The sequence below is a fragment of the Orussus abietinus genome, unplaced genomic scaffold (assembly GCF_000612105.2).
Source record: "Orussus abietinus isolate OABI.00-Male unplaced genomic scaffold, Oabi_2.0 scaffold50, whole genome shotgun sequence".
NCBI classification, from domain to species: domain Eukaryota; kingdom Metazoa; phylum Arthropoda; class Insecta; order Hymenoptera; family Orussidae; genus Orussus; species Orussus abietinus.
In genome coordinates this window covers 610,318-623,704 of record NW_019394232.1, presented here as the reverse complement: position 1 = coordinate 623,704, position 13,387 = coordinate 610,318, and the positions used below count along the sequence as shown (strand labels likewise).

At 45.1% G+C, this 13,387-nt stretch overlaps 1 protein-coding gene across 2 annotated transcripts in view; it reads left to right on the top strand.

The window, feature by feature from the left end:
• Positions 1 to 838: 838 nt before the first annotated feature.
• Positions 839 to 13,387, top strand: part of LOC105703392 (teneurin-a) — a 28,626-nt gene continuing 16,077 nt past the window's right edge. Inside the window, exons 1-9 of one of the 2 annotated variants that reach the window (XM_012431760.1) lie at positions 839 to 1,094; positions 1,458 to 1,577; positions 1,701 to 2,356; positions 3,179 to 3,392; positions 3,507 to 3,771; positions 3,877 to 4,007; positions 4,096 to 4,242; positions 4,382 to 4,589; positions 10,619 to 10,645. In XM_012431760.1, coding sequence (XP_012287183.1) covers positions 866 to 1,094; positions 1,458 to 1,577; positions 1,701 to 2,356; positions 3,179 to 3,392; positions 3,507 to 3,771; positions 3,877 to 4,007; positions 4,096 to 4,242; positions 4,382 to 4,589; positions 10,619 to 10,645 — 1,997 coding nt within the window. In that variant the 5' untranslated portion in view covers positions 839 to 865. The remainder of the gene's footprint in view (positions 1,095 to 1,457; positions 1,578 to 1,700; positions 2,357 to 3,178; positions 3,393 to 3,506; positions 3,772 to 3,876; positions 4,008 to 4,095; positions 4,243 to 4,381; positions 4,590 to 10,618; positions 10,646 to 13,387) is intronic. The other variant, XM_012431768.1, reaches the window with a different exon arrangement.

The following is a 13,387-nucleotide window of genomic DNA, read 5'->3' as shown; positions in this document are numbered from 1 at the left end:
CGATGATACGCATCAGCCCTCCGGGAAACTTTCCGGGGGAGTTTCCCACCCGGGGGAAACTTAAACGCGACATGCCGGCCTCTACGATCCGTTTCCACCGGCAATAATTGCGAAGCTCATGACTTGAAGGGCCGAGACGCCCTCTGAAAGACGAGCGGACGCTTGAGGACGCCGGAAGTCGCTTTTTTTTGGACCCCTCTCTTCTGCGACACCCTTTGGCCCACCTTGATCCACTTGATTGTCGTATTTAATGTGACAATAAATATTGTAACTTTTTGTAACCTGCGAAGATGATGACTTGAAGGGCCGAGACGCCCTCTGAAAGACGAGCGGACGCTTGAGGACGCCGGAAGTCGCTTTTTTTTGGACCCCTCTCTTCTGCGACACCCTTTGGCCCACCTTAATCCACTTGATTGTCGCATTTAATGTGACAAAAAATATTGTAACATTTTGTAACATGCCTTCAAACGATAGCATAGATTTTCCGACTAAATTTCATAAACTTGACATGTTATGAAATTATATAATTTTTTGTGACATGCTTTCAAGCGATAGCATCGTTTTTCCGACTAAATTTCATAAACTTGACATGTTATGAAGTTATATAATTTTTTGTGGCAAGCTTTCAAGCGATAGCATTGCTTTTCCGACTACATTTCATAGACTTGACATGTTATGAAATTATATAATTTTTTGTGACATGCTTTCAAGCGATAGCATCGCTTTTCCGACTACATTTCATAAACTTGACCATGATGTTATGAAATGATATAATTTATTATGACATGCTTTGAAGGACTCGTTTCGATGTTCCAGGTTACCACCGCCGCAGCAACAGGTCACGGTGGGTTCCCTGGGCACAGGGATGGGCAGCAATGCCAGCGGCACCACTGGCATTGCTGGTGCCCAGGGTCAACCATTGGTCATGCCAGGATTCCCACTTCGAGCAGCAACCGTGCCCCATTATTCCCCATACTCGCCGTCTCGTTTCCATATCGACAAGCGATGTCAGCACAGGTGCTCCTGGAAATGCTTCTCCATCGTCCTGATACTCCTCGCCGTAATTCTCACTGCCATGCTCGCATACTTCGCCGGTAAGTCGGTGCAACCTATTGATACCTCATTCACCAGCAACGAAGTGCATAAAAAAATAGGGACACCTAGTTGACCCTGTTTTTAATTCATGACCACCATCCTTATTCTCTTATGTAAAACATTGTTTGGATATTTTACATCGTGCAAAAGGTTGCCCAGACGCGTTATGTCCTAAAAAAATGTCGCTGAATTACATTGCATCGCCTAAAAATATTGCCGGAATATTTTAAAGCCACAGAGAAATATTGCTGAAATTTTTGACACCGTGCGAAATTGATATCCAGGTGTTTTATTTGGTAGAACAGTATTGCGTGGAGGTTTTACGTTAGAGTTCATTAAATGTGGCGGCTCTATCGTTACAGCTGTGAGTTCCATGAGACCAATTGATAGTACTAATTGCATCCTGGTCCAAGACGCTAACGCTGTTACCCACGAGAATATCCGTATGCACGACCAAGCCTCCACCCAGCTCCCCACGGAAGGTAAACGGACACTTAATATCGTCTCCTGGGTGTTATATCAACTTCCCAAGTTCAGCAGACCATCCGAGCATGGTATCGGTAGAAAATGTGTGATAAATCGTGTATTTCCATGCACCACAACAGAGTCCCTGCCAACGAGCACAGCGGAGCATTCGAGCGCTGCTGATAGCGCCAACGATCAGCAGAGCGATCCCCAGATCCAGCAATCGGCCCAGCAATGGCCGGCCGTCCTGGAGCTGCAGGCATACAACGTGGCCCACTCCGCGGTTATCCCGCCTTATCACTTCTGGAACACGGAGTTCCGGAACAAGCAGCCTGCCTTCGTGAGACTGAACCTCACCCTACCATGGGGAGCCAATTTCGCAGTCTACGGTAGGCGCAATGTCGCTCCCAGCGTGACGCAGTACGACTTCGTGGAGTTCGTCAAAGGTGGACGAGTGGACCACAGATTGAAGAGGGACCTCTCCTCCGAGGCGGTCAGCTTCATGGAAGACCCGCTGTCCAGCAGGATGGACGCCGTTCGCAGTTACAGGACCTTTCCCTACATGCACGTCGTCGTCAAGAGGACCATCATCGAGCCCATGCAGGTCAACGTCAGCTTGCTCCAGTACCTGGACACGGGCCGGTGGTTCCTCTCCGTCTACAACGACGAACTCCAGTCCTACAAAGTCACCCTGGTCGTCACGGAAGCCGAGGGGGTCTCTACCACCTGCCCCAACGACTGTTCCGGACGTGGTTCCTGTTACCTGGGGAAGTGCGACTGCATCGACGGCTACCAGGTGAATCTTCTTGATCTTCTACACCCAGAAATGTGTTTCCTTGGGTCAGGGCGACTCTTCTTGGTCCACCTGTAGGAGGTTGCTATTATAGGGACAACCAATTGTGTGGTTACGGAGTTTTAGTTGGTTACCTCGAGTGTTGTGGTGGGTCGCGTTAAATGTTAAAGTAACTTGGGGCATTTGACCAAAATATCTGGTTCATTGACTGGGACGCAGGGAATTGAACGGTTCCATTCGATAGAGTCGGCACCGGGCTTGGATTTATCCAGAACCGATAAGCCCACCTTGTGCTCGATGGTAATCGACTTCGTCTTGGTCCGCACCTGCCGTCAAGGTGGTCTTTTCCCGTTCCAAGTTTGGAGGTCTAAACGTGCCAGCCTGAAATGATAACATCGGGTCAGCACTAAAGTAAGTTTCGGCTGCTAGAGCAAGGCCAAGCTTTGCCTCTGTCGTTCTTATCAGCCGGCCAACGCGGTTACTAAACTCGCTCCACTCCTGGTAATCAAAGTTGGTGTAATACGACTTCGTATTACAATTCTGAAGCTGGATCCAGTGTTGTCGTTAAACCTCGGCACTGGCCAAATTTGGCGCAACCGTGGTGCAGGACGATCATTACCTCCAGATCCTGAAAGCAGGTTGCAGGTAGAGATTGCCATCGAGTACCTGGCCAAGAAAATCAGGACTTGAACTTCTAACTCGAGTTAGGGACATGACATCCTAGATCGCATCCTTCATTGCTAATTCCGAGTGTTATATTAAAAATTACTGACAAACACCTGCAGGATTACGCCTTGATGGTCAATGATGGTTGGGTTCTTTCAGGGAGCTGACTGCAGCAAGAGTGTGTGTCCGATTCTCTGTTCCTCCCACGGGCAATATGGCGGCGGGGTCTGCCACTGCGAGGATGGCTGGAAAGGCACCGAATGCGACATCCCAATTGGAGATTGCCAAGTTCCCGACTGCAACCAACACGGACAGTGCGTGCGGGGATCCTGTGTGTGCAACACCGGCTGGAAGGGAAATTTCTGCACCGAACGTGAGCGACGTTTCTTTAAGACTGTTTTCTTTCACTAGAAGTCCCTAGTCGACGACACTCTTCATAAAGCTTCCTAGACGATATCAGGGGAATTTAGCTGGGATTCTGTTCCAGCTGACTGTCCTGACCCCAACTGCAGCGGCCATGGGGCGTGTGTCACTGGGAAGTGCTACTGCAAAGCCGGTTGGCAGGGGGAAAGGTGCAACCAAATCGACCAACAGGTCTACCAATGTCTGCCAGGGTGTTCCGAACATGGGACCTACGACCTGGAATCGGCAGCCTGCATCTGCGAGGAACATTGGACAGGAGTGGACTGCTCCCAGCCGAGCTGCGGTCTGGATTGTGGACCCCATGGATCCTGCGAACAAGGACGCTGCAAGTGAGTGAAAGAAGACAATCCTATTGTGGTCCATGAGGCATGTAGTGTCAGACATGGCGTGCAATTTGGGTGGTGCTGATACAGCAGCTTATTTTCGATCATCAGGTGCCATGACGACTGGGCAGGCACGAAGTGTGACCAGAAACCATGCGACCCTAGATGCGCCGAGCATGGTCAGTGCAAGAATGGGACCTGTGTGTGCAGCCAGGGATGGAATGGCAGACACTGCACTCTGCGTAAGTGAATGCATCCCTGATAGACCGACTGTTTGGCTCATTTCGGACGAAGGGGCCGGATCTAACCGTGAATTGTTTGACTTGCCAGCTGGTTGCGAGAATGGCTGCAGCCGCCAAGGACTGTGCACTTTGCAAGATGGGGAGTACAGTTGCAGATGTTCCACAGGATGGGCTGGAAGGGATTGCAGCATACGCATCGAAATGGAATGCAGCGATGGCATTGACAACGACCAAGGTAAGTTCAGCGGAACTGTCTGCAGACAAGTCTAAACTACGATGTCTAACCCAGTTGTAGTCGTCTCTCATCTTGCTCGAGGTACCATCAGTCCTTAAGATGTTGTTATAAATCAGGCTAATGAAATGATTGTTCACAGATGGAATGGTAGACTGCTTCGACAGCGAGTGTTGCACCCACTCGTCCTGCGTCGAACACATCATGTGCCTTTCCAGCAGCGACCCTGTGGAAGTTCTCCTCCGAAAACAGCCACCCAGCGTCACGGCGTCCTTTTATCAGCGCGTCAAGTTCCTTATCGAGGAGAAGAGTGTCCAGAGCTACGCACACAAGGACGAGTACAGTGAAAGGTAGGAAAAGACATATCCCAGAAGGTGCGGCATATCCAAGTTCGTAAGACAAAGTTAGGAGGTAGCCATAAGGGACCCGACCAGACACCACGTTTTGCCGGTTTACCATCGGCATCAGCTGGTAAAACAATTTTGACGTCCCATCAGCTGATCGAGAATTGCAATGGACCTAGGGAACGGGCTGTCTGGTCGAGGGAAATAGCTAGAATAATTAATTTAAGCCCGTGGAAGGCGTGCACCTCGGATCTCTCGAGGATGGCCACGAGGTCCAGCTAACTTTATCGCCAACCAATTCCCAGCATTTCGTTGGCCGTCTTTTACTTAGATGTAGCTTTGGATTCCCCACCGCGGCGGGACAGAGAAGTGGAAAAAGAAATTACGAATGTGGCTACGGATCGATGGGGTATCCTAGCTCTTAAGGGGGTGCGAAAGTGCCACCTGAGGAGTCCTTCAAGGGACTTTACTCCAAACTGGGTGTACCGATTCGTTTCAAACTTCGCAACATTAACATCGAGGCTGTAAGGAAGGTCCTGACGCCCATGAAATTCCATACTTTGTAAAAAAATTCCCTTTTCTATATGCAAATTTTTTAAAAATTGAAACTTCATGACTGTCGCGACCTTCCTTAGGGTCTTCCTATTCGCGTTCTGAAGGTTTGTAACGATTCTATGTTCCCAGTTGGAGGAAAGTTTCATAAGTGAAACTTTTTGACGGCACTTTCATATCACCTTAATGTCTGTCGGTGTCATATGATCCATTTAAGGCTGCATTCGTGACTTTTGATCGCGACTCGCTTCCAAGAGTGTTAGTTTGTTAGCGTTCGTCATTTTTCACGGATTTCCTGACTTTTTTCTCGAGCTTTGGAAGATGGAATGCCGCGAAATGGATCGGCCAGGAGAAATGCCGGTCAAGTTCTGGTTTTATTCCCGGTAGAGCGACTGTCGATGAAGTAATGAGTCCCGTCATCTTTGTCGGGCGGATTCGGTTGGAGTATTCTTAACAATTGACCAGGTCTCTCTTGTTAACTGACTAACAATGGCCGAGCAGTCGAGAAAGCCCAAAAATATACAGTGGGCTACAACCACTGCTATCCTCTTCCTTGTGTTTTACTCCCTACCTCCTCCGAATGCGAGTGACAACGACGGCTGTCTATGAACCTAACGAGCAAAGATATTTCCGCAGCTGAAATAGGCATTTACAAGTTTAATTAATAGGCTTTACGTTAAGGCGATGTCGAAGGGCCGTCGTAGAAGTCTCGTTTATGAAACTTTTCTCCGAACTGGGTGTTCCGAATCGCTTCAAACATTACAATTTGAATACGTAGACTCTAATGAAGGTCTCGACGCCCATGAAATTCCGATTTTTCAGAAATTTGTTTATAGGTATTTTAAAAATCTCTTAGATAAAATTAAACTTTGCGGGTGTCGGGACCTTCCTTATGGCCTTAATGTTCACGTTGTAAAATGAAATACGATTCGGTACACCCAGTTCGGAAGAAAGTTTCATGAACGATTCACTCTTGCCACTTTTGCATCCCCTTAATGTTGGTATCTCGATTCATGAAATAATGCTTTTGTTTTCTCTGTTCTACCTTCTTTCGTCTCTTCCTCTTGTCATTTACGACCTCCACTTTCTGACGTTTCTTTCCCCTGGTTTGGTTTCTTATCACTCTCATATCAGTTCTTTTTTTCTTTTGATTTAATTTTTTCTCATTTATGCACCTTTCAGTCTTCCGGTCTCTGGAACCGGAAATGAGGCATTCAGTTTTCTGAATACGGAGAGAGGTAATTTTCCTTCTACCTTCTGCTTTTCTTTTCGGTTCATTGGGGACTCCAACTTTCTATGATTTTCTATCTCCCTCCTGGAATAACAAAAGCGCTATTACTGAGAGTTATTGTTTATTGGCAAAACGGATCCATAAGTTCTTTGAATTGAGAAATAAATATTTATCGAACTGGAGCACCGAACTTTGCCGCCATTTGCATATGCTTTTTAATGCATTTGGCGCGGAACTCTACCGAGTTTCTTTCGTTTTTTTTTATTACAACTTTATGAAACTATTTAAAAAATTCTAATGATGTGACCCTATTCCAAATCTCGGGGCGCAGAAACTGCTTTGATGAAATTTGTTTAATTCTAAAACAAAGGGGATAATTAATTACTCGCTATTATTATTGCACAGTGAATTTGTTCCTAAACCTCATGCCGATTAGTTATAAACTTTACAACGTGATCATAGAGACTACAAGGAAGGTCTAAAATAAAATACCAATTTTTGGCTTCAAATTTTGTTTATAGATATTTTCAAAATTTTTTATAAAAAAGAATAAATAAAATTCCACGAGTGTCAAGACCTTCCTTATAGCCTCGATGTTCATATTGCAAAGTTTGAAATTATTCCCTGCATACAGTTCAGATTAAAGTTTCATAAACGAGACTTCTTTGAGGCCACTTTCACATCGCCTTAAAGAAAACATAGAAGATGAAAAGGTAGAAGGGTTAAAAATGGCCTTTTTTAGGTTATGAGGTTTAAGGTAGGTTCAAGTAGGACCAAGATTTCGGAATAGATCCAGAAATGGTGTTTTTTGGGGTTTTGAGGTTTAAGGTCGTTTCAAAGCTTCGACTTGGGAAATTCTTTGCTCCATGGATCGAAAGGAAGGCCAAGGCTCATTGCATTTGCATACGAAGGTTTCGTGTATCTTGTCTAGTGTTGTCCTTCTGTGTTCACCCTACCAATTACCAAGACGACCAATTACCAAACACCTACAGCCGAGCCCGATTGTGACCCGTTTTAGCCAACGATCACTTGAAATTGCAAGGAAACTTCTAGATTTGCTTTCTTACCTTGTTTGTTACTTCATTTCTGTACTCCATAATAATAGGTCGTAAGAAAAGTTATTCTGCCATTTGTTGTTTAACATCCGACGCTCAGTGTCCAAACGAAATTGATTTCCCTCTGTACCATATCTTACGTGCCATTTTCCTGCATTTTGACAACAATCGCTTTTTAAACATCAATTTCCCTTTCGTCTAGACTAATTAAAAATAGAGACGACGGAAACTCCGGCGATCCTGTACGTGTCATTCAAAATGGCGGCGGCTCATGCCCTCGCGATATCAACGATTCCTTAGAAAATAATTAAACGAGAGGAATAAATTAATATCCAATGCGTAGTTGTTGTCAAAATGATCAGTGAAGTTTGCGCTTTAAGGTGATATGAAACTTTCGCCTGGGGAATCTCGATTATGAACCTTTTTCCATAACTTAGTGTACCAAATCGCATGAGACTTTTCAATGCGAATGCGGAGGCGATAATTTTTTTTTCTCTAATTTATTTATAGGTCTTTTAAAATTCTTCATATAAAATTAAACCTTCCTTAAAGCCTCCATATTCACGTTGTAAGGTTTGAGAGCAATCGGTACACGTAATTCGGAGAAAAGCGTCATGGCACTTTCACATCCCCTTAAAGAATGTAAAAATGGAATGCGATGGAAATAATCAATTTAATTTGAATACGAAGCGTCGAATTATTAGGCAGCGATCGGTAATAACTTTCTGCACTCCGTAATAATAGACCTAGCCGGCTATTGCGCTCACGGTAAGTGAGGTTATGTACGGGACGAAGTCCTTGCGTTTTCGGGGCGACGTAAATCGCTCGGGGGGACGCTTCCGAGGTCCTAGAGAATCCTAGAGAGCAAGAAGAAGGAAGAAGGAGATGAATGGAAGGAATCTAAATGGAAAGAAAGATACGGACCAGTGGATTGCACCATGGCGGACATGAATGCCTCCCCTGCGGATGCGACATCGCCTGTGCAGGTCGGGAGGGCATTGATGTCTCCCAGTGCGCGCGGCCGAATTGCGAGGCGATTTCTTTTCCATTCGAATGGCCATTGGCCGTCATTTTGGCGACCTCGTGACTCGGCTAGCACAATTCGTCTCACTTTTAATATGGCGGACACAAGTTTGAAATTACTTGACGTTTCCGTGACGAGGCAGGTCCTCCGGGAACCCTCGGGAATCGAATTTTAGAATTTTCTACCCGCGGCCCGTTTCGTTAATCCAATTACCAATACGGGATTTCATGTCGCTAGAGACGCCCGAGATCGCTTGATCTTTATTTTAATATATTCGACACTGATCTGGATTTAAATGGATATCTTAGAAATTGATCCCTGGACTTTGTTCGACCTGTTAGGCGACGTTTGTACACGGCTTCCTGGCGAATCTACGCCGGGGTTCTGGTCTTAAGGTCTTATGAAAGGGCTGGTCTAGGTATATCGAGACGCGGAAAGAAATGAAATTTCATGAACATCGCGCGGCTTACTTAAGACCTCCATGATCACGCACTGAAATTTCAAATGACTCGGTGCTGAAAAGGTTGGAGAGAAATTTTATAAATATTTTCACAGTTTGTGTATGTATGGAATTGTCCTTTCATGACACCTTAATGATTGTTAGTACTTCGGGGGTACTTAGAGCTGTCGTTTTACTATGTCGAGGAGCTTTCTTCCTGAACGAACCTTTTGCAACTTACGATTAGCATGTCTGGTACAGGGTAACGGAACTGTTGTTTGATAACACTTTTTCACGGTATCAATTGTTGGGGAGAATTAAATTAAACTGTGAATAAAAATTACCACGGCTGGTCGGAGGCTGTCGGTCATGGGACTCAATTTCCACGTAATAATGCGATGTGTTTTTTAATTTTTTTTTTTTTTCTGAGATTACCCTAATCTCTTATCACGGAATTCAGGATTTTCAATTGAAGACAGGAGTTCTGTAAAACCCTGTACTCGCGTATATACGTGTACGTGTATTTACGTGCTGCCAACAGTTAGAATAAGATTATCCATCCGTAGTGATAGCATTTCTGCTTACTGATAACGTTAACCCTTTTTAATCTCCATATGAGGGGACTCGGTTCGTACAAAATTCCCACATTTTGCAAAAGCCTGAAAATACTTTTACCCTTAATTACCCTACTTACGATGTACTTACTTTCCTTCGGAATTCCCGCCGCCATGAAAAGTGTCAATCGTGAGAGATGAAAGAAATTATTCAAAACTTGCCTGCACTTTATCAAAGTGCTAGATAAAAAATCCACTCACAAAGTCCAATAACCCGATATCATATGACAAATCTGCTCTGACGTGAACAATTGCTAACAATAATGGTCACAAGGGAAAAAAAAGGAAAAGAAAAGAAACAATGTGAACCTATCTCGTTTATTATACGTTCAGTATACGTTCACACGACGTGCCCCAACTTCCGTTTAATTGTTAACCTCGACCCGGCATCATAAAATCGTGACAAACCCTTCAAGACCTGCAAAGAAAAAAAAAAAGTGTCCACTTTTCATCCATTATAAAAAATAGAATTATCGATTCGCATTGTTGACGACCCCGAACCCCAAGAAAGAGATCCCGAGACTTCCGGGCAATCCTCCGGAATTGATAAGCCTATCAGCATCCGAAATGGACAAGTCCTGGAGAACGTGTCGCACCTAAAAATCCCTCGTCCTGAAACAAAGAAAAAGAAAAAAAAAATGTGTAAAAAATGAACAATGAAATATCAGAAGGAACTCCCCCTGTGCGGCGTTAGAAAGACGTGTGAAGTTAATGAGACGCGAAACTTAGCTGAATTAGTGCCACTCAGCGATACATACATGTTACGTAGTTTCCAACTTGTGTCTGTCATATGTTATACCACTCTGTGTTGGATGAGTGTGTATGTATGCGTCCATGTGTGAGAGAGAGCGTGTGCTGGTGGGTGCGCTTGATTTTAGTGTGTCTACGTCCATTGTTTCTGTATAACACCGCGCGGAACATTGCATTGAACGTGGGGCTAAGTGTTAGAAGGCCCGATTTCGGGAAATCCATGAAAAGGAGGAAAGAAAACCGGAAAACGCACCGATATCGGTCGACAACCTAACCTGCAATGTTGCGCGCGAGTATTGTTTTTGCCCGCCACGCGGGTTTTGTGACCGTGGTAACGCCCTTTCTTCTCGTTGGTTTTTTCCACACGTAGTGCGTTCTGGAGTTCCTTTACACCGCGGTAAGTTGCAGCTCAGCTCTCGCTAATTGTTCATGTCCAGCCAACTATGCTCGTCGCTCGTAAATCATCTTACATGTTTCTTCCGTATGATTCACGTCTTTGATCTTTAGTCGGTTAATTAACCCCCCTACACTCATTAGTTCCGCTCCCCGGCTTTTAGTTCCATCCTAAGTAACTGGGGAAAGTTTCAAAGACGGCGATTCTTCGGATAAATTGGGCAAACCTCGAAAAAACGACTCCATTCTTGGGTATCCGCGATGCTGCGGGAAGTCTGGAAGAGAGGGTGCTTCTAGAGTGGCGCGTGGTGGCCGTACCCCCCACTACCGGCCGGCCACGCCCACTCCGCGGCTTCCCAGGCGCGTGGTGGGGGGTACCGACTGTACAGTGGCATCCCCACTTACTAGAAACTAGGAAAATGACCGAGGAATCGCCGTTAGGGTCGGATTTGAGACTGGGTTTTCTTTGAAGCATGTTGCCGTGTGCGCTCATGTGTCTTTCTCTCTCTGTGTCTATCTTTCTCTGTTCCACGTTCCGTCTCTCCTTATGTCTCTCTCACTCTCGCTCTTTTTTACTCCCCTACTTTTAGTGCTTGTTTTGATTATCATTTTTTCATCGTTTTGTCGCCGTTTAAGCGTATGTCTTCCTCGCCAGAAACGTTGATTCATACACTGGGGTTGTCAGCGCCATTTCTCAGCGACATCTGCGGTTAACCGCGAGAATTAGTAGGACTTGATGAATGAGTGAGGGGTCCGGACAGAATTTACGCGTTCCTCCGACATGTCCCGCAGATATTTTGATTAATGCCCGAACGTTTTCTGCCCACCCGCGGGAGGACGCGACCGCGGCCATCTTGAAAAATCCGCCCTCGGAAGTGGAACTCCTTTTTTTATTTCCATTTCACATTAACGTTGAATAATTAACTCACGAAGTATTTACTCAACCCTGAGGAACGCGTTTGCGAAAATTCAACACACACGAACATTACAAATAGTTATTAATTCCAGAAAAATCTGAATTAATAACAGTTGCACTTTTCGATGTCCTCCCATTTTTTTTTTTCTTTTGGAAAAATCATTACGACGAGGTCATTGCTTTATTCCGTGATTAATTAACGAGTAATTTACTGTAAATAATTTAATTCGATGGCGGACTCGTTGATTAATTGGAAAAGTAATCACAAGGGCCGGGCGTTAATTAGTCTTAATTTAATCATGTTAGAGTAATTCAACCATTAATCCGGGCTTAATTGTTTCGCAGAAAGTAGTTAAACGGTCGAGTAGCTATTGTTTTGTCGCCGGTGATCCGATAATTAAACGGACGGTGTACAGAAATTATGAACGTTAAGTGAGCCTCCCTCGCACGTTCGGGGACATTCCATGACCTGTTCTCATTACGTTCCTGCAATATTCTGCGGAATATTCCGGGTACCTAGGGAAACTTCAAGAATGTCGCATTCGCGTGTTTTATGCCCTCCATATACCCTCCCCCCCGTCCGGACTTTGAGGGAACATTTGAAAAACATTTGCGCTCTGTCCGGGCAAGTCGTAACGTAGAGGTTAGGTCCGCGACATTTTTTCACCCGGAATTAAACAAGCACTGCCTCCGACTTACTCGTCCGGGTTCACTTGCAATTACTAACGAACAAAGGGAAACCATTGCCCCAAATCCTGGGTAACATATTCCGCCGAGTTGGGGCGTTAAAAAGTATTTCCCCTGCGCGCTTTCTAGAGGAAAACGCGAACGGTCCGCCATTTTGTCGAACGCTTTGACGCACCTCTGATGTTAAATAAATTCACCAAGGAAGATTTATTAACCCCTTTCTGTTTATTAACGTGTGCGGCACCTTTTAACGTCAGATTAATCCTTCAGAGAAATTTAGATACTCGGGGGTGCCATAGTTCAAGTAAAGAGACCTGATCTTGTCCGAGACGCAACCTCGTCGCTTCCTAAAGAAATTCCGGAAAAATCCCAATCGAAGGGGCCGTGTCTTTATTTCTAATTTTACTACTTTGACGCACTTCTGATGTTAAATAAATTCACCAATATTTATCAACACGCACCTTTTAACGTCAGATTGATCCTTGATAGAAATTTAGATACTCGGAGGTGCCATAGTTCAAGTAAAGAGACCCGATCTTGTCCGAGACGCAACCTCGTCGCTTCCTAAAGAAATTCCGTAAAAATCCAAATCAAAGGGCCGTGTCTTTATTTCTAATTTTACTACGTACATTTCTGTGGAGAAAATTGATATTTAAATGAAAAACCGCCATCGCTAGTGTATGCACCAACGTAGCTGGTACTGTGTTACCTGGAGCTGTAAATAGCCTCTATATCCCACATGTATCATGTTGTTTCTCTGTGGTATCCCGTGACATGTCGACAGATTGTCAGTTTCGTTGATTGTCTTGTACACCAGTACCCTCTAACAACGTTTAACCCACCCTGAGTAGTGCAAAGCTAGTTACCAAACGCGACAACGCCGGTCTTGATTGTTGGTACCCTGGGTTGCCGGAACCAGGACCCTCACATGGCATAACGATATTCACCAGATCTAGTGACATGTTCTAGCATCCGTACACTGCCGACCAAATGACATGCCAGCTCACCCTCGATCCCTGATAAATCTTATTTCTCTCTCATACACACCCTTTTCGTTCCCTTCTTTACGTTCTTTTCGCCGGTCCTCCAGCTCGCCCGACCGCGTCTCTTTACCCAACGGACCCACTTTTAACGTCCTGCCTG